The sequence below is a fragment of the Acinonyx jubatus genome, chromosome B2 (assembly GCF_027475565.1).
Source record: "Acinonyx jubatus isolate Ajub_Pintada_27869175 chromosome B2, VMU_Ajub_asm_v1.0, whole genome shotgun sequence".
NCBI lineage: Eukaryota > Metazoa > Chordata > Mammalia > Carnivora > Felidae > Acinonyx > Acinonyx jubatus.
In genome coordinates, this window is record NC_069385.1 from 108,780,477 (window position 1) to 108,806,785 (window position 26,309).

Consider the following 26,309-nt stretch of genomic DNA (forward strand, 5'->3'; position numbering starts at 1 on the left):
TATCAGTAAAATAGTTTTAATTTTAAAATAGTCATCGATGTGAAAACTTCCCAAAGCTGGGAGTAACAGTCTAGAGCCAAGGTCGGGAGGGGGCCAGGCCTCACCTAGAGCCCAGCTTGAGGCCCCTGAATCCCTCCCTCTCCTCCCTTCCAGAGGGAGGATGGACACAGCTGAGGCGAGCCCTGAGTGAGTCCTCTCCCTCATCCCCCAAGGGCCCCTTGAAGGCAACAGCTCGTGCAGAGGACTTGAGGGAAGAGGAAAACAGGCAGAAAATAGAAATTAGAGGTTAATCGTCCCCGACGACGTCCCCCTCCCGACCCCGGGGGGGGAGGGGGGAACCACAAAAAATAAAACTTGCGGGTACGAAAGGGGGATGAAAGATGAACACTGATACGATAGACCCCTCCGCGGCCCAGAACAGCCCAACTTGGGCCAACCGGAAGAAAGGTCTTGGGCCCCAGCTGCATGTTACCCTTGGGGAATAAATATTCCAAGAAAAGGGAAAAGCCATGAGACAAGCTGGTGCCAGTCACAGGCAGCGCAGCTACAAGGCCTGGCGTGGCCCACCTGACACCACTGCACAGGGAGCAGAGCAGCAGGGGCAGGAGGGCGACGGGGGGGGGGGCCTAGTTGAGCAGGTTGCCCTGCTCTTGGGCCTGGGTCAGGCTGTCCTTGCGGTGAAGGTGGTGCACCCCCATCCTCTTGGGGCTGCGCTGGGGACGGCTGGAGCTGGGGAGTGCCCAGGCCCTGCCATCAGTGTGGGAAGTGACAGGCCCCTGATCTGTGCCATTATCACCGGGCAGCAGACTCTGGCGTTCTTCCTCAGGGCTGATGGGCAGGTTCAGCTCTTCTTCCTCCTCCCTGGGAAGGCCAGAATCAGCTTCTGTTGGCAGCAAAAGCCCACTCTCACCAGGTGGGGAAGAAGACGCCAGAACCTCCTCATCTCTGTCAGCGGGGCTAAGAGCAAAGTGGCGCTGCAGGTCAGGGAGGGCATCACGTCCAAAGGCTGTGCGCTGGGCCACGGCGGCTGGGGGTGGAGTGCGGTCCACAAATGCTCGCTGCCAGCTGGCTAGCAGGTCCTCCTCAGAGCTGGCAGAGCTGGCCGGGGCACTGAGTGCTGGGGGGACAGGGCTGGGCTCGTGGCGGGGGGAGGTCTGGGCTGAGGCAGGGCTGCTGGGCACTGGGCTGGGGCGGGCCCGCTCACCGCCCTCCTCCACCAGGCTCAGGGAAATGGCCTGGCGGGTGGCGTAAGTGCAGTTGGGCAGGGGGCTGTTGCGGGGGATTCGCACCTTATCCTCAGAGAACTCGATTACCTTGCGGCCAGGATACAGCGGGTGTGGTGGAGATGGGGTGGGGTAGGGGCTCAGCTTCTCAAAGGCTGGCAGGGGCAACTCCTCCTCTGGGGAGCCCCCAGCAGTGCCCAGGGAGCGGCATTCCCCATTGGGTTGTGAGGTGGGGCTGCCAGGGGCTGGGGGACTGGCTGGGTCACCCAGGCCCCCCCCACTCATGTCCACGTGCACAAAGACATCCTCGGCCAAGGGGCGCCCGGCACTGCCTGACTGGGCCGAGTTGAGCAGTAGAGACTCTGGCTTCTCTAACACCCGGGCAATGACCGAGGTGGGTACCACAGCCCCTGGCATCAGGCTAGGGGCGGGGCCCGGGCTGGCAGCCTCTTGACCACTGTGCAGATGTTTCCGAACCATGTCCTGTAGCTCACAGGGCAGCTGGGGAAAAAGAGTGGGAGAAGGGAAGAGAGACATGAACGATCCCAACCTCAGAGCAAAAATAACGACCGGCACGTACAAGCACCACTGCGCGCTCAGCACTGTGATCTTCCGGCCCCCCGGCATGCCAGGGTATAGCCTCATTTCACAAATAAACTGAGGCTCCGCAGGGGTGAAGTAACTTGCAGCTTTTGATGAACACAGCCAGCATCTGATCCCAGAACTGGTGCTAAGGCCCACATGCCCTCAAACGTCCATCTCCCTGCATCTCAGCAGTGGCTTCTGCCCAAACCAGACAAGTTTGAGGACCTGTACTGGCCAGCAGCCTCATGAGTCCCTCCACTCCTTCTACAGACCCTATCAACCTTGGGCCTGAAGCTCTGGAGTCTAGAGCTTGCCCCTTGGGGTAAAGGGATCGGCTGGGCCTCATACTCTCTCAATATTCTTATGACTGATACCCTGGCCAACCCCACCTTCCCGCATGGGATTCCGAAATTGAGTGCCTCTCTCCCTGCCTCTGTTCCAGAAATACCAGCAGGGCCAGCCCCCCAGTCCCAGTGACTATCTCTTGACAGCACACGGAACACCGACCAGTGGCAGAGTTGACTGGCTTGAGAGGAGCCATGCAGACGAGGGCAGGGCAAAGCAGAAAGGAGGAGTCAAGGCAGGAGGATAGAGGGAAGTGTGAAAACTCAAGTCAGAGGAGTCCTGAGAAGGCAGGACTAGCGCTGGCAGGGGGGTGGGGGGGTTCTGCTCACATCGGCGAACTTGTGGTTGCGGAAGTGGGACTTGTTGCACTTGAGGAGCTGCACAGCCAGGTTGCAGTCCATCCGGTACCGCTCCTACAGATACAGGCAAGGGTCAGAGGCCGGCCCCGCCCCAGGCAAGCAGGGCCTGGGCCAGGGCAAAGCCAGGGACACGGGAGGGGTTCCCCCCGCCATACATTGAGCTCCTCCAGCTTGTTGATGGTGTTCTTGGCGTCCAGCAGCTTGTTGGTCAGCTCCACGATCTCCCAGTCCAGCGTCTTCCTGTCCATCTCCGCTTTCTTGATCTGAGGCACAAAACGTGTGTGAACCCCGCCCTCACCCCAGCCGGCCTTCCTCCCCTCCACTTCCTCCCGACCCAGAGACACAGGAAGCCACAGGTGCTGGGGCAGCCAAGGCGGACAAAGTAGACAGACGATGGACAGACAGAAGAAGACCAGCCACCTCTCCTGTTCTCCGGGCTGGCTGTGGGGTAGGGGCTTTCTGGATATAACCTGCTGCCACCTGGGCCCAGGACAGAGGCAAGAGCTGCCCCTCAAGGGGCTCTACACAGGAGGCAAAGCAGCTGGACTAGAGAAGTAAGTGTGCAAACCCAGGGACTAAAGCCTACGTGTGGAGCTGCTCCCAGGCTCAGGCCAGGAAGAGGGAGGGGTGGGGCTGGGAGGCAGCTGGGGGCGCCTGTGAGATTATCTAGTTGAGCCAGGAGGGAGCGGCAGGCTCAGCAGCGGCCTTCTGATCTTCAGTTCAGGGACTGGCTCTACAGCCCCCCCTCCCCCTTCAATGGCTTGGGCTTGTTGCCACTGCAGCGGAGAAGCTGTGAGTGTTCGGTGGTGACATCAACCGGTTCCTCTGCCAGAGCCAAGGAGGGAGGCACTGTACCGAATGGGCCTCACGTAAGGAAGAGGAAAGCAGTGGGCAGAGGGACAGGGAAGGGGCCCCGGCAACCCCAGAGCTCATCTGAGGAGAAGGCCAGGGCAAGGGAGAAAACACACAAACTCAGACGCAACTGCAAAGATCCAGCTGTGGCTAAGAGAGGCCTGACAGGAGAGGGCGGCGGCGGCGGCGGCAGCATGAGGGGAAGACGGGAGAGAAGAGAAACAGTATGAGCACTAAGACCGTCCTGACGCGCACAGCACACTGCGGTCCCCTCCCCGCCGCCGTCCCAACCCCTTCCCCAAGCCCCAGTGGCATTCCCCCAGCAAGTCCCAGCCCCCTGCTCTGCTATGAGCACAGTGCCAGCGAAACCGCACCCCCAACCCCGGACAGATTACCAGTGTGTGCAGCTTGTCCTCCAGCTCCTGGTTGGTCCTCTGGGAAGCCGTGTAGCTGTTCTGAAGCCTGTGGAGGAACACGAGGCAGACCCCTGGGTCAAGATCTGCTCTTCAGACCCTGCTCGCTCAGCCCCTCCTTGATAGGGGATCTTGGGCAGGCTGTTCTCCCCGAACCACAGTTTCCCCATCAGAATCAGATGATCTCAGAGGACTCTTCCAGCTAAAATCCTATGAATGGTGGGGGCTGCATGCAGGTGTGTCCTGGCCCCTCCTTTCCACACCTGCGGAACTTGTCCTTAAATTTGTCCAGCTCCTCGCGGCTCTGGCCCAGCTCCAGCTCCAAGCAGTCCTGCCCGATCTCCAGCTCGCGCTCCAGGGCCTCGGTGCGCCTGGTGGCTGAGGCCAGGCGCCGGCGGAGCTCCTCGTTCTCCTGCTGCAACAGCCTGGCGGGGTGAGGGAGCAAGGGCAGAGGAGCATCAGAGGTAGACAGACCAGCCCTGGAACCCCAGCCTGGACTCAGGAAGGAAGGAGTAGGGATGACATGAACACAGGCAACTGGGGACAGGGGACTCCTTGAGACTGAGCCTGAGTCTGGGGCAGCATATCCCATAGGCCTGCTGGCCCTGAGAACACAGCCTGGCTTGGGGGCAGGGGCGGGAAGGGATGGTAGAATCCACTCCCACCCGGAAGAAGAATGAGAAGACAGAATTGGTGTGAGGCGTGAAAGTTCCCAGTCTGTCTCTGGTTACAGCCCAAGCCAGCTGGCCACCAAGCCCTCCAGCTCCAGTTTCCCCACTGCACAATCAGGCTACTCCATTATTAATCTCCTGGAAATCCAGCCCAGCACTGCCCTCCTCTCCAAAGGCCTCACGTGGCTGACAGAAAAGGCTGCAGGGAGGCAGCTGGCACAAGAGAGCCAGGAGCTGGGGGAAGGCTCTTTGGCAAGAGCAGGCCTCCAGAGCACCTTGGTTCCAGGTTCTCTTGGAGCCATGGAACAAAAACTCTTTCCGGAAGGAATATCCATATCCAGCCTCCTCTCAGAGCCCTTTATGGCTCCACACCAAGCTTTACTTCTACCTAATCCAATGAAACCCCGACTATACCAACAGCCTTGCCTGGCGCTAAGAGGGAAGTGCTGAGGCAAAGCAGGGCAGGCTCTCAGGCAGCAGATACTCACTTCATCCTCTCTGCATCGGTCAGGGGCTCCTGTGCACAAAAGAACAGAAGCCTGAGGCTCAGCCCTAGACCACTGACCCACCCTGCTTGCCCATCCTCCAAAGAGACCTGGAAAGGACCATGTCTAAAGCCCAAACAAGCTCACAAAGTGGGCCCTGTAGAGATGGAGGCAATCCAGTATCACCTGGATGAGCCTAGACTACTCTCTGCCATGCCAATGAGAAGGTTCAAGAACCCCTTCCGACCTTCACCCTTACCCACACCACTTCCAATCCCCCTCATAACGTTAGAGCAGGCTGCAAATGAGTCCTGGTACCCACGCCACATCTCCCAGGGATAAAGAGAGCCTCTCAACTGTTCACTGGGCTCCCCCTGGGCCCTACAGGCATGGCAGAGACATTCCAGAGAAGTGAAGAAGTCAGGCAAGCTACAGTAGGGTTCTGAGCTCTAACAAAGCCCTCTTGGCCCTGGAGGAAGTGGGGGCAGAATCAGGCCCTTACAGAGGCCCCAGAGGAACAAGTACATAGATGAAGGACAGCCTTTAGGCCAAGCCTGACTGAGAGGAGTAAAGAGTCTCATCCTTATCCGGCTTTTTACCTCCTGCCCCATCCTCCCCAAGCCCCCACACTGGTTACGGCCCAAGAGCCAGAGCTCAGCCAGCCACAGAGCAGGGAAATGTCAAGCAGCCCACTCTAAATGGAGCTGACTGCCGCAGAATGCCAATCCCAGGCAGGAAAATGAGGGGGTGGCCCAGACCATGGACTTTGAAGCTAATGACACCTGGATCTGATCCCATTCTGCCACACTCTGCTTACATTAGCCTTGCTGAGCCTCAGCGTCCTCATCCACAAAACCAAGGGAATGCCCACTGGGTGGCATCTAGCACAATACCTGGCCTTTTTATTTAATGTTTCCTGAACTGAAAACAGGCAAGTCACAGCATTCCTGACCTGAATCTGACCAAAGTGGGCCATGGTACGCCTGATGTATGCATGTATGATGATCTCTCAAGTTCTGTGAATGTGCTCAACATGCTGCAACAGGGTAGAAACACAGTAGCAAGGGACCTAAACTGCAAGCTCCTTTCCTCCTGAGAGTAAGCTGAATGAAGGAGGCCTATTTGGACAATGTTTTACAGTTGCCTGAAGAAGGCCTCCTAAGAACCTAACAACAGTTCCTGGCTGGGAGCATGTATTAACAAATGTTGGCCAAACAAGGCAAAGCTGGAGGAAGGGCCAGGACTTCCGGGGGCAGCAAAGAACAGCTGGTCTGTGGGGAAGAAGCCGGAGCACGACCTCCTCCACAGAGACCCAGCCTCCAGCAAGTTAGGACCCCTCAGTCCGGTGGGCTGCCTCTTGCAGGAAGAATGATACAGCCTGGGATCATTTCTGTTGAGCCATGAAGACTCTGGGTTCCCTGACATGTGGACATGTACTCACAGCTGTCCCCTATAAGCCTACATTGCCCCCACCAGCAGTGCTGCAGCTAGGAGACCCCAAACATGTACCAGCAATGCCACACCCACACCCCAACTGGGGGGACTAGAATCTCCTCAGGTGGGAGAAGTCAATCAGACACCCAGCCTCAAGGGCCTGCATCTGGCAGCCAGGGCAGGAGTACCAGTCTTCTGACCTCCTGCTCCAGCCGGGATCCAGGAACCTCCAGCCGCAACTCCCGATGCTCAGGTGGGGCCTTACGGTACGGTTTCTTAGCAGGGGCTGCGCTGGTCATCCTGGGAGGTGAGGGCTCCTCAACCTGCTGAGGGGAAGCAAGGGAGGGGAAGGCTCAGAGACATGGGCAAGAGGCCCCCAGACTGAGGAAAAAAGGACAGTAAAAGGGACATGTGTAGGAGCCACCAGGCAGGCAGACAGGCCTGGACCATTGCTGGGATCATTAGAAACCTGGACTTTGGTATCTCAATGCCCAAGGGTCAGGGGAGTGCTGGAGGCGACAAGGGCCCAATGCGCCAGGTGGGTGGGAAAGGCAGGGCCTAGGTTCTGGGCACCAGGAAGAGCGGATTATGGTCTAGGAGTGGGACAGTATATCTAAGAATGGCCCACCACTCACCTTTGTGGGCTATAAAAAAATGCCTCAGAGGGAAAAACTGTTCCCTATGAATCGGTTTCCCCAACTATAAACTGGGGATGAGGAGAGCACCAATTTCATACACCTTCTGTGAAGATTACATAAACCACTAACCTTTTTTACAGTTACCTGGCATTTAGGAAACATTCGTGTTAGCTCAAAAAAACCAAAACAAAACAAAACACACCAGTAACCAGAAAATGAGGGTTTGAGGGTACTCCTCCAACCCAGTTTCCTCAGTGGGGTCTCTACGCTTGTAAGCCCTGAAGGCCAATCCTCTCTGGCCTCCACCGTTCTCTTTTCACCAGCCCCCACCAAGAGAGGCCACCTGCCTGCCCCCTTACCTGCCAGCCTCCCAGGAAGGGAGCCCTGGGGGTGGGGGTGGGGAGCAGGTCTCACAGGGACATACCGTCTGATCGTCGGCAGCTCTCTCTGTTCCGCTGTCCCAGAGTTAGCCCTCGGCTCTCTGCATCCCACGGCCCCTCCACTTCCTCTAGCCAACAGCTCCTGAAACCGGAGAAGAGAAGAAAGTGGAAACCAGGTGTCAGCTGCGTGTCTGTCAGGGCCACGGACTGATCTACCCAGTCCAGGACTTGGAGGGCCCCCCAGGAAGAGCCAGGCAGAAAAGTCATGGACCAGGAGTTTTGGAAAAAGGAGAGGAAGCGGGAGAGGACTGGAAGCACTGGGCTCCTTTCCCCGTGAAAGCACTGTCACAGGCCCACACAAGACACATGTGTGTCTTGTATGTGCTCGTGGTCTCTGCTGACCACATGCCTGATTTGGGAATAGGTCTGGCCCTGTTCTGTCCCGATCCTACCCCACACCTGTCCTGTTCATCTCTCAGGCTTCTCAGAGTCTGGAAACTAAGAGATTTGGGGAGCATGGCTTGCAGAAGAGAACACCAGGAAAAAGCCTAGCAGAGACCAAGAAGATGTGGGGAAAACTTCCTAGCAATGTTCCCAGGAGCCCAAAGACTGCTTCTGTGTGTAACGGTGGTAAACAGACTTTGCAACTAGGGAGGGGAGGTCGAGGAGAAAAAATTCTGAAAAAGCAGCAGAGCAATGATTGAGCAATCTCAACGGGGGAGATTTTGGTGTCCCACACCCCCTCTCACTTGCCCCCTCCCCCTCCCAGATACCTGGCAATGTCTGAATGGCTGTCACAATGGTGTGGGTGCTAATGGCATCTAGTGGGTAGAGGCCAGGGATGCTGCTAAACATCCGGTAACACAAAGAACAACCCCCCATGATGAAGAATTCTCAGCACAGGGTTGACAGTGCCCAGGCTGAGAAGCTCTGGGGCAGAAAGCCCAACTCTGGGGAGCTGAGACACAGGGCTCCAGGCTATGCTGCTTCTGACACACTGTGTGGCCCCGGCTAAGTCCCTCACTGGTTTCTCTTCCACACAGAGGTGGCTAGACTGAGTGACCCGTGAGGTCCTGTCCAGGTTCGTGGGAGCACTGAGCTGAGCCCTGCACCTACCTGTAATAAGCGGGGCCACAGCACGGGGGCAGCAGCCACCACAGGGACCAACGGAGGCAGTAACCTCAGGTGGCCTTCTGGGCATAAACAATCTTCCCGCCACCATTCACATAAATAGAGCTGGGGGCTGAGGGAAGCCTTGCGGGCTAAAGCATGTGTTCCTGCTGTCGGGACATGCCCTGGCCCCAACTCCTGTCACATTCCAACAGAGCCTGAGGCAGGAAGAACAGTGGGGGTAGGGAGGGCGGGGAAGCAGGAGTGGCCTCCCTTCTCTGTCTGGGCAGCCTGGTCTCTCCCTTGGGGTTCTGGGGGGAGCTGGGGCATGGCAGCAGGCACGAGCCGCCAACCTCCACCCCTTTGATGGTGAGGCGGACATGTCCCCACAGGGCACAAGCAGCGTGCTGTGTCGGGCTGACTCCCTGCACAGGAATCCGGGCGGGCCCAAAAGGACAGCACATTCCTGGGGTGTGGGGGAGCAAACAAGACACCCCCGCAGGTTCCCTGGGGCCCCTCCTGAGGGCCCCAGGGTGGGAGCTCCTATGGCCTGAGGGAGAGGCCCAGAAAGTCACAAGCCATCCTGGATACCTGGGGGCTGATACTCAGGGAGCCTAAGTGTGGGGGACATGAGTTAGAAAAGGACAGCCAGAAACACAGAGTAAGAGATACAGTAGCCAAGAACCTCTGCAAAATCCAGGGAGGGTGACTCTAGAGTTGGGCCTGCTCCCTTCCTCATCTGCATCCCCATCAGCTGCAGGCCACGTTGTGGGCCCCCTTGATTCTCAGCCTCTTCTTTTCTTCCTTAGCCCTATTCATACCCATACCCACGCTGGCCTCTAGGCACCAGGACACCTGACGAGGTGGCAGGCGGGCAGGCAGGAAGCAAACTGACGCACTCATGTATCTGGGGATCTTCCCTGGAAGGAGGGAGGCCTTCACTCCACAGCCCACAAGCCCTAGCTCTACTTGTCACACATCCTGGCTCATCTTGACCTCAAGTCCCCACTCCCGGGCCCCACAGCACACACTCCCAGGGCTTTCCCAGCTAGATAACCTGGCTTGCTGAGGGAGCAGACAGTGTGGAAGTGGCTGGCAGGGAGACAGGGAGACAGGGAGCACCGCAATCACCCATGCTCCAGGATGAGTGGTGCCAGCGATGGCAGGCAGTTCTCTCTCCCGGCCAGAGCCTGCTCTCTCCATACACAGCAGAGACACAAGAAAGGGAACCACTCCCAACTGGGGAAGCAGAAGGCAATGCCCACCAGGGAAACAGTCTGCTAGGGAGCCTGCAGTGTCCCAAACACAAGCCCACGAAGGAGAGTCTGTCTCACTCCCTGCCCCATGTCCATAAATACCAGTACGTGTTGGGGCCCACAGCAGCAGGGGGTAGGTAGGGGTGGGGGTGGGACGATTCCATCACTGAACAGGAACGCAACAGGGCTGACAGGCCACTGTCCTTGACTGGAGTGTGGCAGGGAAGGACAGACCCTAGAGTGAGAGCAACGCCAGGTGCACTGGAGAACAAAGCAAGAAGCAGCTGGACACCAGGCTCACAGCCAGGGGAAGATAAAAGGTGGGCTGCAAGACAGCAGGGCAGTCCCGCCAGGAAGACCCAGCTACCGGTCTCGGCCTCCAGTGGTCACATCTCCTTCACCCAAAGATTCCCATCTTGCCTTGGAGTGTTTCAGCCCAAACAGGATTTCCCAATCCCACGTCAAGAAGAGGAAGTCCCCAGGGAAAGTAGCCAGATAACTCGGAATGAGACATGGGCCACCATAAGCAAGCAAGCAGCCTTTGGGGTCTCTTGGCCTCTGGCTGCTGGCCTGGTTCCAGGGCACCTCCAAGAAAATGGTCTTTTGGAAAGTCTAGAAACTGACCAAGAAGAATCCCACTCCCAACCCTCACCCCAAACCACCTGAGCTTCAAAGAAGTGGGGGCAGAGGACTCAGGACGTAGGGCTACCAGGTCATGGGCTGGGTTTGCACTACAAGAACAGCTGTGCACCAGGAGAAAGGCTGAGGCCTAGGTTAAAACCTCTGGCTGACCCAGTGTGGTCTGGGGCTCCGCTGACACTGCTGAGGGAGACACCCACAGCAGCAGTGGGAAGGGAAAGCTGCTCTCCTCATACCCCGGCCCCGCCTAGCCCTGCCTAGCCCCGCCTCCCCCTTCCTCCTCTGCATAGCATTCATTCTTCACTCACTCAACTCAGTTCAGATAGACTCAGCCTGGCTCTGCTGGGGTGGAAAGGGGGGTGGATAGCTTCCTAATTGCCATGTTGCAATCTGCCAGTCAGTGCGGCCGCCTGTTGCCGCCTGCCCTGTGTTAAATACCTTCTCCCTGATTACAGCCCATGGGGCACGATTAGCTGCCTCCTGAGAACAAAGTCTACTTTCATTAGAAATGGGACTCAGCACGCACAGCAAACCTGCACTGTGAACCCACTGAACAGCTGAGCAGAGAGCGTAGTCAGGGGCAGATATAAGGAGAAACGTGTGCCAGGCTCTGGCTGAGCGGTATCCTTTAATCAAAGGACAAAAAAATCTGCCAAGCATCACTCTTTAAGTCAGGAGATGGGACTCACACCTGTGCCCTTTCATGGGTAAGTGCCCATATGTGACCTGGGCTTCCATCATGGTTAGGAGTCACCGCTGCTGGAGATGGAGTAGGATAAGGAAAAACCTTTAGCATCCTGATTTTCTCCAAACCATATCCTTACTCCACTCTCTGCCAACACCCAGAGTAGGCAACAGCAAGAAGGTTCAAGCCCAAGAGCCAAAGACGCCCTCTCACTTCCTTCCGCCATCCTTTCTGCGGGTCTGCCCAGGGCAAAGTCAAAGGTGCAGGAGAGGAGGGGAGGTCCGAGCACCCAGCTTTCTCCCTACTGAGGGAGACGGGAGTGAAACCAAAATGGGTGGGGCTCTTTGGCTTTTCAAACTTGAGCCTGCCCCCGTGGACATCTCATCCAGCTCCCCCAAGTTCTGCACTGCTACCTCCCTCCACCCTCCCCAGTTCACTTGCCCTGCCCTTGAGAGACCAACCGCCTCCCCTGCTCCCCACATCACCCACACTCTCTGTAAGAAATTATGGCCCCAACAGTTTATCTGGGCTCAGACCATTTCCTAACCTACTGATACTCCTTTCTACTCACAGCTGTCACTGACTCAAGCAAATGAGGGACCATCAGAGAGAGGCCACACAGCACCACTAAAAACATTAAAATTCTTCATAATTCACCTGAAGAAGTCAAACAGAATCACTCATTAGCAATCACTACTGCTTTTAGAATAAAAGGAAACTGGCCCTTTTCCAGAACACTCAGCTGTGTTCTATACTGCCTTAATTCCCATGGAACCCAGCAGGATACAAATAAGTAATAAAAATAAACACAGGACCTTCCTAAAGCCCCTCATCAATGGCTACAACATGAATGTCTGATCACGCAGGGACTAGTGTCTCCTCCGTAGGAATCGCCCTCAGCTATAAGCCCTGGATATAGAGTCTCTGAACTCTGTAGGCCTGGAGGAGACTGCACCTCTGGGGGCAGGACACACTCCAGCCATACAAGTCTGGCTGCTTCTTGAGCCTCTGAAATTCAGGGTCTGCATCCAACTGAGGCCCAAGAAACACAAACCCCCACCTGCAAGGGTCAGCCCTGTACCCAGGTGACTGAGCAGAGGCCCTGGGGATCGCTCGCAAGGGCTCTCCCGCCCCATTAACACAGCCCCTCCCGACTTTGGCTGTCAGTCCCTCAGATCCCACCAAAGCTGGCTGGGTTCAGCCCTCTCCACATTGACCCCTGGGTGCCCCTCCTGCTTGCTACCAGCCCCCAGTTTCCGGCATGCAGCTGTTCCTGAGGTACATGAGCAAAGCCCTCAGCAATCCTGGGCGCGTGGCAGGCAAGCAGCCAGCAGAGCATGGGGTGGGGCCTGAGCAGGCTCCGCTCTGGGCCGATGACTAGGCTGGGAGATGCCAGTTTGTGCCCAGACCAGCCCTGCTGCCCCTCCAACAGCCATGCCTGCCACCTTTCTGGGCAAGTACAACCTCACCCTCTTGGGACAAGCTGCCTGCAGCCCTGACCTGGCCCTCTGCCTGCTCTAAGCAGAATCGACAGACAGGTTTTTAAAAACCAAAATGGGTGGGAATTATTCTGCCCCAGAGTAATCCTGAGGACTCCAAACCACTGCCGGGGACCTGTAAAGAGCTCACCTGGCTCCCACCTGAGTAAATACCTCAAGTCTATCCAGCTGGTGTCTCATTCAAGCAAACACCTGACAGAACAAAGGGGCTGAAGACAACAGTTGACGATGATCCAAGCAACCTCCCCTAAATAAAGGGAGGACCAAAAAGTCCCCAAGATCAACCAGCACTTGACAGCAGTCCCCAAGCCCTCACCTCAGGAAAGGCAATGTAAGGGGTGGTCCTGAACCAGCCTTCTGCTCCAGGCCCCTTTTGTTTTCCCGGTCAGCCCAGCCACCAGGCACCCCTCCAGCTTGCTCCTCCCTACTCAGGGTCCCTACACATCTGTGCAACACCTATACCCTCTCCCGTTTACACATTCCCACCTCATACTCACAGGAAGCTCCCTGCCTCCCCCTCCTGAGCCAAGGGAAACAGAGCCTACCCAGAGGGCCTTCGGATCCCAAGTTCCCCCACCCAGTTTACCCCATACTGCTCTGCCTCCAGAGGCTGCAGCCAGAGAGCCCATCTAAGGAGCTACCTGTGCAGAACACCAGAGACCCCCGAGCCCTCAGTCTTCCTGCTATCCCCAGAGCCCCCTTCTTTCCAAACCTGGAAGGCAATCTGGTGGGAACTTCCCCATGGCAAGCTGTTCACCAGTCTCCCAGCCTGAGGCCAAGGCTTCTCCCAGGCCCACTGTGGAGTCCAAAGCCAGGTCCCTCCTGTCGTGGCTAAGGCGCCCTTCCAGCCCTTCTTGGCCAAAGTCCACCTGAAGTTCCACATGTGAAAGGCAGTGGGGAGCCTGACTCCACCCACTCCACCTGCCGGAGCAACGGACACCACGAGCTACGTCTCAGGTGGGTACCTGGTTCTGGGCTCCAGCTTTTAGTCCTAAGTAGCTTCACTCAAGGCCCTGGGAATTTCCCACAGCCAGACCGCGGTTTTCCTCAACAACAACCTTAAGGAGAACCTTGCAACTGACCCTAAATTATTATCCCGGGGTGAGACTAATGGGGACACCATTCAATCTTCCCCTTTTGACAAAGGGAAGCAACTATCCAGTCGAGAAGAAAATCCCCCTCCCACTCTAGCTCCATCTATCTCTGAGGTGTGAAACAGAGCGTGGTAACTGCGCAATGTTCTCAAACTCCATAACCCTTAAAGCAGATTGAACAGAAACTCCAACCAATTCTGTTTTAAGGGAGAACCGGGCAACGCGGTGCTGAGGGGATCATGAGGTGGGCAGAGGCCAGCAGGCTGGCTGGCAGGTGTCTGTGCATAGGAAAGCCCCCTCCTCTGGCCTTAGAGGGAGCATGTCCCCACCCACAGCAAGGAGACTGGGAAGATGGAGGGAACCCAGCAGTAAGGACAAGAGAGCAGAAGAGGTGGCATGAGGCAAGCCAAGGGGAGGAGGCAGCCAGGCTAGGGGGAGGAGGGGTGAGAGGCACTGCTGGTGGTACCCCCAGGGCAGGTTAGCTGGCCCACGTCAGACTCACAGGGTTAGTGTCTTCTCCCCAACCAGCCAGCTCTCCTGGTTAGCACGGTTAGCGACAGACTCATGGCAGACGCCCTCCAGGCACTCCATATAAACAGACAGCTTGGTTGAGAGCAGCCCAACTCCGGAGCTGCAAAGAGAGAGCAGAAGGAATGCCAAGCTGCGAGATGCCCGAGGGTACACACTGCGCTCTTCCGACAGGGGAAGCTCCTGCAGACTTACCACTAGAGCCTCGGGGGCTTTCTCCCATCTGAAAACCATGCCAGGTGGAAGTGCAGCATGCCCCCTGCCAACCAGGGAGTCCAGCTTGCTGACCCCAGGTAACAGGGCTCTCTGGTTGGTCAACAAAAAGAGAGGAGAGCTGTGGTGGAAGGGGGCACTGCTGCGGGAGTGGGGGTGGGGAGCTCCCCCGTCTTGCCTTTTCCCTGGACCCGGCTGCCAGGCTGCACCACAGCTCTGAAAGCTGGGGTGTCAGAACAAAGCCAGCCCCAGCTGCAGCTGCCGCCCATCCCCTGCCTGTGCCAGCAGAGTCCACCCCACCACCTCCCACAGGCTCTGAGGAATGGGGCCGAGAGGGAACCGGCCCAGGGATCAGAGGCTGCAACAAGAGCTGCATCGAAGGCACAATACAATGGGGCAGTGTATGACCCAGCCCGGAGCTGGGCCAGCCAGGGAAGGGGTGGCACACTGCCACCTTTCAGTTTCTGAAAGGGGCGGGGGGATGGCGCTTCCCAGGAAGCTGGCCCCAGAGGAACCCACAGAGCAAGGATACAGGCTATGCTGCAGCCAGGCTCCTCGGACTCCAACAGCGACTATTCCACCCGCTCAGAATGAGCAATGCCAGAGAGGCTAGTGTTCCCATCACAGAAAGCCCAGGAAACAGCAGAAAACACCTTTCCTGAAGCCTCCAATACCATCCTAGGGGAAGGGACACACCCTGGCTTAGAGATCTCAAGGAAGATGGAGCCACAGGAGTGGAATCCCCAAACCCCCACAAGATGTGACCCATGGAGCAGCAGGAGAGGAAAACTACAGCAAATGTATCAGCAAACACTGCCTGTGCTTATGGAGAAGGGCAGCATGTTGGCGAGAAAAAGCAGAAGGATTCCCCTTCTGTCTGGAAAGCCCCGCAGATGATGAGATGGCTCAGGGTAGAGGAGAACGGTGACCACCCTGGCGCTACTTATGGGCCTGGCCCTTCTCCCAAGCCCAAGTTAATCATTCCGAACTGCCTACTCCTCGGGCTCCCAGTATTACTCTGACAATAGCCCCGGAGCTCCAAAGGCCAAGGCCTTACCACAGAGGGGGAGATAACCATCTGGAAGAGAAGACAACTCTTCCTGTGGGCTCTGACCTCTTCCCTAGACCGGGAAGAATGCATGGCCATTGACAGGCTACCTTCAGAATCCTCACCCACAAATAAGACCAAAAAACATCAGCTGGGTCTGGCTTGATTTCAAAACAGAGCAGCAAAACACCTAGGAAACCCAAAGGTCCAGAAATCAGTGACGCTCTCTGCATTGAAACAGAGGTTGAGAAATCAGGTAAGTTTACTCTCTTCCCAGCCACAGATAACACAAGAGCAAAGGGAGAAACACACGGGAGACGGAAGTGGTGAGGCCCACACCGCGTTTACAACCGTCCCGATTCCCACTCAAGGGCACTCCTGCCAGACTACTTCACCTCAGAATAAAAAACAACCCCTCAGATAACCAGGGTACCTGCTGTGGGGAGAACCCCTAGGGAAGATTCTCTACCCCTTCCAAGGAGCCAGCCCCAGAGGAAGGCCCAATGCTGGGAAGGAGGCTCCAACACGGGGCTGCTCAACGTGGAGGGGGGCACCCTCCTCCTGAACTTGTTAGGTGAACAGAGCAAGCTGAAGAACAGAGCATGTACCACTATTGAGTCTTGTTTATTTTACAAAAGATACGTGATGAGGAATGTCTAGAAGCACACAAAAATGAGCAGAAGGATACATGATAGTTCCCCGTCTCTGGGAAAGGGAGAGAGGGTCCTTTTACTTTTTCTTTTGTATATTTGTCCATATGGTTGGTGTTTTCTACAAGGACATATATTATGCTTATGGTGAAAACACAGAATTCCTAGACAAACAGGACAAACCCCTCCATCTGCCATGTGTTTTTACTATCCTGAAAACACTTCCCCTTCCATTATATGTCCTTTGATCCTCGTGGCCTACTGAGGCCCACAGAACAAGTGGCGTTCTCCTATTCTGAAGGGAAAGGACAAGTGACTTGCCCAAGACCACAGACAGAACTGGACGAGAACCCTCTGTGTCCAATCCCAGGGCAAAGATGCCTCCTCTAGGGAGCCATAGGAAAGCCATGACAATTCTGCCCTGATGGAAACACCCTCAAAGGCTTCTGAGACTGAAGTCCCCATGGGCTTACCTGTGAAGGTGCAAAGAGGTTGAGTACCCAAAATGGTCAGCCCAGCATTCTATCCTACCGTCAGCTGAGCACCATCTAGACTGCCTCCCGCCAGGCGGCCCCGGCCCTCAGGGAGTCCCCCCTTCCACAGTTCACTGGGAAAGCACAGAAGCTCTTCACAAATAGAGTGCATGTCCTTTACAGATTCCACGTGTTACCTCACAGACAGCCGGCACCTATGAGAGAGTACTAACAAAGAAGAGGTCCCACTCTTCCACTCATGGCCCGTCCAGGAGACTCAGCCTCTTTGAAACCGAAAAGTACACAGCACAAGCCAGTCCTGCTGGCTCACCCAATCTCCTCTCAAATCTGCCGAACATACGATGCAGCTTACCAGCCCTGCCAAGAAATGCCACACTGCAGTGTGCACTCCCACACGGAGCGACAAGGAGTTGAGCCCAAGGAAAACCCCATCCATCCCTCCACTTTCAGCTACTGGTCTCATTCTTTTGATTTGTCTCGGCATTAAGAAGGTCGTAGTAGGTCCTGGCTGTGAGTGTGGAGCATACCTGGACAGAATGAGCCATACAGCCAGAAAAGCCAGCAGCTTATGGGGCATGAAAAGGAGCTTAATGAATAACAAAAAAGATGCCAGCAGCCAGACTTTTTAGAAGATAGTGATTAGCAAGAAAATATACGGGAGTGTACTTCACCTCTGCTCTTAACCTTTTCTGCTGGCTTAGGGATGTGTTATTAGAAGATAAGAAGGCTAAAAAAAAAAAAAAAAAAAAAAGAATATAGGGCTGAAAAGGGAGGCAGCTGAAGCCAAGCACCTGGATGATCATTTAACCACCTTAACTTAACTCTAGAAAATAATTAGTAATGCTATTGCTAATACTATCACCTTTTGCTTATGCAGGACCTTCCTTCCTAAGAGTTCAAAGGATTTTGCCAATCGGATCCTATCTGCTTTCTGTCACCCTCATTTTATACGGGACGAGACAAAGAATCCTACCAGTTAAGCAACTTGCCTGAAGTCACACAGCTGGTAAGTGCCAGAATCAAGATTTAAACCAGGTCTGCCTCCCTCCAAAATCAGACTCACCCTCACCCCACAATCAGGGAGGGACCCTCCTCTACAGAGGGTCAGCTCAGTGAAAGAGGCCAACAAGCACCAGAGAAATCACCACACAACATGAGAAATGCCAGAACTGAGGCCGCTCACACAAAGTGCTGCTGGGGGTCGAGAGGAAGAAAGGAAAGCAGGAAGTGTTCTCACTGGAGGTTACACAGGAGCTGGTCTTGGGGGATGAGCAGAGTTTTAGAGACAGCATTACAGAGAGAGCAAAATGCACAAGCAAAGAAGAATACAGTAAACGGATGGCCATGACAGGTCCAGGAGCAGTGGGAAATTTAGGAGCAATGACGCACAGGACAGAAGTAGAGGTGACAGCATCTCAAGCCAGAAGCTGGAGTCTGGGCCAGAGTATAAACAACCTTCCCGCATGCTGAGCTAGAGTGTGGACTTTATCCTAAACAAGGCAGAAACCATGGCATTTTTAAGGGAACAGAACATTGTTTTTCACAGGAAAATAATTCTCACAGCAGCTTGGAAGCTACAGGAGTGGAGAGTCTGCCCACCACATTTCATTCATTGTCTAAGCCCCACCACATGGTAGAGCGCCTATTAAGCACCACACACTATTCTAAATGGTAGAATACAATAATGAATAAGACCTAGTACCTGTGGACAGGACACTCACAGCCCTGTAAGAGTCAGACAAGTAAACAGACAATCACAATGCAGCCTAAGCGTTAAAACACAAGCACAGAGGAAAGGCAGAAGGAGTGAGGATCCCCACACAAAGTGACATTTGTCTAGAGGACAAAGAGGTAGGTAAAGGGTGGAGGGGGAGCGCATCCCAGAAAGGCCAGCATGTGCAAAGGCCCAGAAGCTTGAGAGAACAAGTTCCGAGAGCTGTTAGGAGGCTGAATCCAGGTGAGAAACAAAGACCTGGTTTACCCAGACATCCTCAGCACTCAAAATATGGAGGTGACAAAAAGGTGGTGAAGGGATTAGATGCAAAGATTACACATGATTAAGGGGTGTGAAGAAAGTGGCTTTAAGAATGACAAAACCAGAACAGTAAAGGCAGAGAACCGGCTCCAAATCTATCAGCCTTCACACCACAGTTCATTCATTTGCGAAAATGAGACCTGAATCATGAAAGTCTGAGGACTTCTACCAAAACACAAAGGTGTAGGGGCACCTGGGTGGCTCAGTCAGGTAAGCGTCCCACTCTTGGTTTTGGCTCAGGTCATGGTCTCGCGGTTTCGTAAGTTCAAGGCGTATGTCAGACTCTGTGATGGCAGCACAGAGGCTGCTTGGGATTTTCTCTCTCCCTTGATCTCTGCCCCCCCCCCCCCCCCCCCCCCCCGCCAACTTGCGCTCTCTAGGTCTCTCTCAACATAAATAAACTTAAAACACACACACACAAAGGTGTACTCTATGGAGATTACACGTTTCAGCACGCTGTTTGCATCACAAATTGAGATAAAGTACATTCTTCTGAGATATATGGCTCCTCAGGTAATGGTGGAGGGCAACAGACACAGACAGATACTAATTCCAAACTTCATGTGCCATAACAATAGAAAAAGGTCATCTGAGGGCTGGGTCAGAATTCCCAGAAAAAGCCCTAAGTCCTGAGCCCCCAATTACCCTGAAATCTGGTCAGACTTCAGACGCGTGCCTAGTCTGATGGCAAGTTGGAGAGTCATTTACTAAAGAAAAAGATGGGCCCTGAGGGTGTGTTAAATAGACAGAACATGACTCAGAAGGAGGGGAAGAGTGAGTCTTAAGTGCAGGGCAAAGGAAAAGCCAGTCAATCAAACCTTGGGCACACCTCTGCCCCAAGGCTACACACCAGCCTCCCGCTTGGCTAAAAGGAAAGAGAGAAGCACTAGGCCAGGACCTTCCAGAACAACACAAGTTTCAGCAGAAGCACATCTGTTTTCCATTTCCCCTCAAGCTGGGGGGGAGGAGGGTGAGTATTTAAAATGCCACCTATTTTTTTTTTCCTCTGTAGTTTGCTACCTGCTATTTTTAAAACAAAGATGACATCCAGATTGTCTATGAATTTAACACTATGGTTACTTCAACACTTCATGTCAGTAATCAAAGTCAGAAATGAGCCTTAATGTCCACACTAACACACACACACACCCCTTTAAGGTATGCTAAGAGTGGATCCTTAGGTCAGTCTGCTCACCCAACCCAGGCCCAAGGTTTTCCAAATGACAGTCACCAAAGCCAAATCATGAAGAGGGAGTCCAGATGTGGCTACCATGGCAAAGGGCTCCCTCACCACAGTCCCTGCACCAGTTTTTAATCTCTGGGGAGAGAGCTGTGGTGAAGAGCTCAGCATCTACAACATTTTTTAAATAACTGAAAAAAGTCTACTACAATCTAACAATCGTGACAAACAAAAGATACAAATTGCCACTGGGCATATTTAATAAAGTTAACTTCATACCAACCCCCCCCCCCCGCCCCCTCAAAAGTTCAATTGCTGAAGCCAGACAGTCAAATCCTAGCTCTGCCCCTTACTAGCTGAGTGACCTTGAACAAATTAACCACTCTTCACCTCTATTTATTCATCTGTAAAATGGGGATAATGAAAGTATTTCCTTCATAAGGTTATAAAAATTAAATTAGTTAATACATTAAAAAAAATTTTTTTTCAACGTTTATTTATTTTTGGGACAGAGAGAGACAGAGCATGAATGGGGGAGGGGCAGAGAGAGAGGGAGACACAGAATCGGAAACAGGCTCCAGGCTCCGAGCCATCAGCCCAGAGCCCGACGCGGGGCTCGAACTCACGGACCGCGAGATCGTGACCTGGCTGAAGTCGGACGCTTAACCGACTGCGCCACCCAGGCGCCCCTAGTTAATACATTTAAAGCACTCCAACAGTGCCAGACACACAGAATGTGCTCAGTAAGCACCACTATTATTACTGTTCAAATGCAAAGATAATCCTAAAGCCTCACAACTTCAAACAGGAAATCATGGGCATTTTTTTTTTCAATTTTTTTTAACGTTTTATTTATTTTTGAGACAGGGAAAGACAGAGCATGAACAGGGGCGGGTCAGAGAGAGGGAGACACAGAATCTGAAACAGGCTCCGGGCTCTGAGCTGTCAGCCCAGAGCCGGACGCGGGGCTCGAACTCACAGACCGCGAGATCATGACCTGAGCCAGAGTCGGCCGCTTAACCGACTGAGCCACCCAGGCGCCCCCAATCATGGGCATTTTAATGTCACTTTAAATAGTTTGATGAAGATGCTCTCACTACATCCAAAAGCTAAGCCCCATTTCTCTAACATCAAGACAGCAGCCCAAACCAGTACGGGGCCTCCAAAGAGAGACACTAGGTTCAATCATAAAGCAGAAGTTAGTACTGAGATCTGACCAGCGTAACAACAACAAATACGTACAGAGAGTCAGTCACTGTTCTAAATATATTAATGCATTTAGGTTAAGGTTGTTACCTTATGAGATGGGTACTCTTACCATCTCCATTTGATTGATGAGAAAGCTGAGGCATAGAGAACTATGCAATTTCTAAAGGTCACAGAGTTACAAGTGGCAAAGCCAGAATTTGAACTCGGCATTCTGGCTCCAGAGTCAGTGCTCTTAACCCCTAAGTGTGCTCACCACACTGTCCTTGCTGTTCAGTTTCCAAGGGGGCATCCATAAATTGTCCTCAGAGAAAGTTCCCAACCTTCTAGAGTCACAGCTAAATAACATCAGTTCGTCAGATACCTGAAGGTATTGAAGCTGACCTAGTGACAGTGATTTGGGTTGGTCTGTCTGTAGCAAGCCTCTTTTTTTGGGGGGGGGGGGGCAGGGAGGGAGCAGGAGATGGTCAGTGAGGAGTCCTGGATCAAATGAGATCTGCTAATCTAATCATGCAGCAGATACCAGTCATGAAACAAGCTTCAGTAAGCTGTCCCCAATTCTGGCTTGGGCATACCCACAGGGCATGGAAGGAAGTGAGGACCATATTCACTGCACTCTGTGGCTCCAGACCCCTTCTTCCCTTTTTTCCAACCCCAAATCCACCATCTCTTAAGCCATGCTTAGTTTGGTTAGTGACACTGATTTTTTTTTTTTTCTAATGTGGTTTGACAGGGAGACTACAAAGGAGAAGAAAGCTACCCGAAAAGTTATACAATCCTTTCCTTCCATCACCACACTGACCCGCTCTGTATAGCAGCTCTCGAATATCAGGGATCTCAGGGACAGAGATTGATACAATAAATATTCCCAGAGCCTTACACCAGTCAGTTTGACCCCTTACCATAAACTAATCTGGGTTTCTTCTCCCTAATCGCAACCTGATTTTCCTCCTCCACTGACCCCACCTACCCACCAAATCCACATCCCCAAAGGAACACTAATGAGCCCTTCTTACAAAAAGAAAGATCAAAAGAAGTAGACCTGCAGCAAGAATGAATTCATGAGTTGGTGACAGACCGCAATCACACTTTTTCTCATGACTCCCCCTCCTCCCAATCTGTCACCACAAATCTCTATTTCAGGTAAGATGACAAAGTGAAGATGTGATGGGGAGACTGAAAAAGACACAGGGAGAATGTAGGAAACTGCTTGTGACAGGGATGTGTTCAAGTACTTTCAGCCTGATCTCTAGGCCCCCGACCATGTTCATTGGCACAGGTGACAGCACCCAAGGCTCAAATCTACACCCAATTCTCAAAAATCACCATACAATCTAAACAGAACACTAACTTACAGACCACAGGCAAAAGGTAACCTCTATAGAAGAGAGCCCTTTTCAGATTAAATGATTCTCAGTATCACTCTGAATTCATGCATCCTGCTTGCAGGGAGCATGCCAGCCTGTCACTGGAGGCCACCTTACCCGCTCTGGGGTTGAGCTGGGGCAAGTCGCTACCTCTTCTTCTTTCCAAGCAGGCACTGTGATTTCTTCCAGTCCCTGGGGCCCCTGAGTCTTCAGCTGAAATTGGGGCAGATGCTATAGGAACTCTGGAAAGGCTGATCTAAGTCTGGAGAAGGGTCATCTGACTGGGTTTGGTTCCCTCCTTATCAAACCTGCCCAACATCCTCCAGGTCTCTCTTCTCCCCTTCCCCACTATCCTCCTCCACGGGAAAGACCTCTCTCCTACCGGGCGGGTACAGTCGGGCCTCGGCCACAAGCTCCAGGCTTCTTTCTTAACTCTTGGTTAAGAAATTCCCCTCCAATTCGTCACTGCTTCTTCAGGGCCTGCACACCTACTAATTGTTCCCCGGCGCTAGACCGCTCCCCCAGGGCCGCCACTGGATCCTAGGCCCCCTCCCCTCCGCCCCTGTCTCCCTCTTTATTTCTCTCCGCCTCCAACCTTCCCCCATTCCATTTCCTCTTCTTAACCCCGGAGCTAGTGCCTCCTCCGCCCCTACTCCGCGCTAGTGTCCCTACGATCCCCCCCCACTCTAGCCTCCCGGCCCAACTACTCCAACCCCACAACAAACTTTCTGCTGCTGCCCGCCGCCTTCACGCCGCCATCTTGCCGCGGGGCAGGCCGGGTAGCGGCCAAGGCCGCGGGAATCCCCACGCACTGGGCGCGGAGCGTCATCGGGGGGTGTGGCCAGGGGCGTGGCTTCGGGATGGAGAATTAGGGCACCAGGTGAAGAGGAAAGATGGGATCTCCGGAGAGTAGGGTTTGGAGGCCAGGCGGGTGGAGAAGGAAGGAGGTGTCAAGGGTACGGCAATAGCGGGAAGGGTGAGGAAAGATTCTGATACTAAAGAAAAAAAGAGAGAAAGAGAAAAAACACAAAAATATGGTGGAATAGTGTTAGCACTGGTTCCCCATCATCCAAAGAATGAAAGCAGCTTCTCAGTTTGCCACGCAGAGGTCCGTGTGACCCACCCTCTTCCACCTTCACCCGACTAATTTCCCACCTCTCCCAGAGACTTCAGGTTCTCAATTGTCCTGTGTTTTCAGGCCATTAAGCCCTCACTTAGGTGCATCCCTCACTAAACTGCTGCTCCTTCAGGGCAAAAACTGTGTCTGATTGTATGTTCATATTCCCTAGCAGGTGTCTGGCACACAGTAAATGCTTAATGAATAAATAGCGTGGTGTCCTCCAATGCACTAAGCATACTCAGGGCTTTTTAGGCTTGCTGTTCCCTGTGCCTGGAATGTTCTTCCTCTAGATATTACTCCCATTAGTATCTCTGTTCAAATGTTAGTGCCTTAGAGAAGCCTTCCCTGGCCACTCTACCTAAAACAGCATCCCCAGTCACTCACCCTTACCCTGCTTTAATATTTCTTTTCACAGCACTCATTATCTGATATTTGTTTATTGACCATCTCCTGCTATAATGCAAACTCCAGAGATCTAGAACTTTTTCTCATTCATCGCTGCATCCTCAGTGTCTGAAACAATGCAAGGCAGAGTAGGTGCTTAATAAACATTTACTGAATGAATGAATGGTATGGAGATGAATGATAGAGGGATTTGGGGATATCTTGGTGGGGAGGAGGGGCTGAAAATACTACAAAATGGGGAAATGCATAGTTGGAAGTTACAGGCCTCCAGGGCCAGACTTGGCCCTATCAGGAATGGTAGGAAAGACAAAAGCCAGGCTCAGCAAAGGAGGGAGGGGGATGAGAGCCAGATGGAACTCTGGAGGTGTGTAGTCTGGGAGCAGAGCCCTCTTGGGAAAGCCACAGTTCAGGTAGAAGGAATGGGGTGGGCTGGAGGCTGAAGTTTACTCAGATCTAAAGACAACATCCACCCCAAGCCCAGGCCCCTCTTGGCCAGATGGTTCCGGAGAAGCCTTAGCATCTGTTCCTCTGTAAATTATCCAGTGCTCCCTCCTGCCTGTCCTCTCTGGTGACAGCTGGAACAATTGTCCAGGAATTCCATCTGCTCTCTTGTCCTTCTCCCCTCCACAGCTCATCAACAATTCAGAACGGAGAGGTATCCCATTTCCCTGGGCCTACGGGTGGGAGCTGGGTCTGTCCCTTAATGGAGCTGGCCTCAAGCCCTCAGTTCTCCACCAACACACAGAAATAAAACCTTGGCAGAGACTCCCAGGGTCAGTCATCTTTATTTGCCATCCTGTCCATGGTTTTCAGTCCCATACAACTTTTTATTATTGTTAACTTAATAAGATTACACTAAATGAATCAATCATATTGGTTCTTGCAGAGCTTAAAATAAAGACTCCCAATCATTAGACATCTCCACATGGTTTCCCTTAAATTGCCCATACAGTACTTTCAAAATGTGACATTCATTGCGTTGCAAGAGCACAAACACAGTTTTTTTTTGAAATATGACTTTTACCATTTTCCTAAAAGAAAATTTCCTAAAAGAAATTTGTCTGAAAGGAAGAACAGAGGAAGCTGGTTTTCTTTTCTAAATAGGCACGACCTTCAGATTCCTGCTCTACCTTTCCAAAAATTGCGTTCGGATCTACATCGGGAGGGAAGCCCATGAACTCTCAGGTAAACAAACTTACGATATATAAATTTGAAAAGTAACCCAAGTTTATATTTTGTAAACAGGAAAATGATCAATAAATGTGAACATACCTTTGAAAAGAAGGGGAGCCACAGTCCTCCACAGTTTCAAGCTTCTAGGATATGTGAGATTAAGTTCTTTTTACTATGACACTGTTTTACCTCATCACTCCCCACTCTGTGGATATAAAAATGCACATGTGTACGCCTCTATACTCATTAAGCCACAATTACATCATTGTTCACCATCACTTAAGAGACCCGTGAGGAAGGGGGTGAAGATTAAAGACCCCTTCTAGGCTTTCAGGGTTTTACGAACTAGATGCAATTTACAGAAGAGTCAGGTTCACTATGTTCTGATGGCAGTTTTCATATGGTTGTGCCTTGGTGTCCACAGGACTGGGGGGCTGCAGGGCCCATCTGTACGAGCATCATCGAATATTTCCTAACACACAATCCACCTAGATCCAAGATGATTCTTTCTCCTGATTTCACTTATGTAGACCTAATCTCCCAGCTGGAAGGGATGTGTCAATGTGGAGTCCAGGGTTGGCCTGACAGACTACGTAGGTGCAGAGGGCTTTGGACTAGAAGTGCCATCTTGGACAAGAACAGCAATTTGAGCTCCAGGTGTTGGAGGAAACTGTTGGGGAAAGACTTGAAATTGGCCAGGGCTCAGCCCCAGAGTCTTTTGAACTGTTCATCATGATAGCTAGAAGGGCTATAGGTCATATGCAGCTTTTTTGGTTGCAATTGACCTTGTCTACTAACATTTTGAAATCTATATTCTTATTTATGACCCTGATTGGACATGCTGAACCCTATTTACATGGTTTTTTGGAGAATGATTTCAAAACTTCAAGAGGTGATAACTTAGTGTGCTTCCCTAGATTTAAGCTGTACACATTTCCTGGGGCACTTGGGTGGTACAGTTGGTTAAGTGTCTGATTCTTGGTTTCAACTCACATCATGATCTCACTGGTCACGAACTCGCCGTTCGTGGGTTCGAGCCCTGTATCGGGCTCTGTGCCGCCAGTGCAAAAACTGCTTGGGATTCTCTCTCCCCCTCTCTCTGCCCTTCCTACGCACACTCTCTCTCAAAATAAATAAACTTTAAAAAAGTTATCCACATTTCCTAATTCTTATATTCATAGAAATCTACCACTGCCACCCAGGTGGATAAGCTTTTATTATA

General features: G+C 52.9%; 1 protein-coding gene across 17 annotated transcripts; it reads right to left on the reverse strand.

Moving 5' to 3' along the window:
- Window positions 1-2: 2 nt before the first annotated feature.
- Window positions 3-23,206, reverse strand: TJAP1 (tight junction associated protein 1). Of its 17 annotated transcripts, XM_027057674.2 has the most exons (13): window positions 23,115-23,206; window positions 22,507-22,602; window positions 14,392-14,502; window positions 14,171-14,299; window positions 7,430-7,527; window positions 6,568-6,693; window positions 4,937-4,965; window positions 4,041-4,202; window positions 3,760-3,826; window positions 3,496-3,525; window positions 2,668-2,775; window positions 2,483-2,566; window positions 3-1,724 (listed from the first exon to the last, which is right to left on the reverse strand). In XM_027057674.2, exons 6-13 carry the CDS (start codon window positions 6,664-6,666, stop codon window positions 627-629), a joined length of 1,677 nt encoding a protein of 558 aa, XP_026913475.1. In that variant the 5' UTR covers window positions 6,667-6,693; window positions 7,430-7,527; window positions 14,171-14,299; window positions 14,392-14,502; window positions 22,507-22,602; window positions 23,115-23,206; the 3' UTR covers window positions 3-626. The 17 variants fall into 17 exon arrangements, with proteins under 17 accessions (XP_026913475.1, XP_026913474.1, XP_053078728.1 ...); XM_027057673.2 differs by lacking the exon at window positions 14,392-14,502; XM_053222753.1 differs by lacking the exon at window positions 23,115-23,206 and having other exon boundaries at window positions 22,507-23,026.
- Window positions 23,207-26,309: the final 3,103 nt, after the last annotated feature.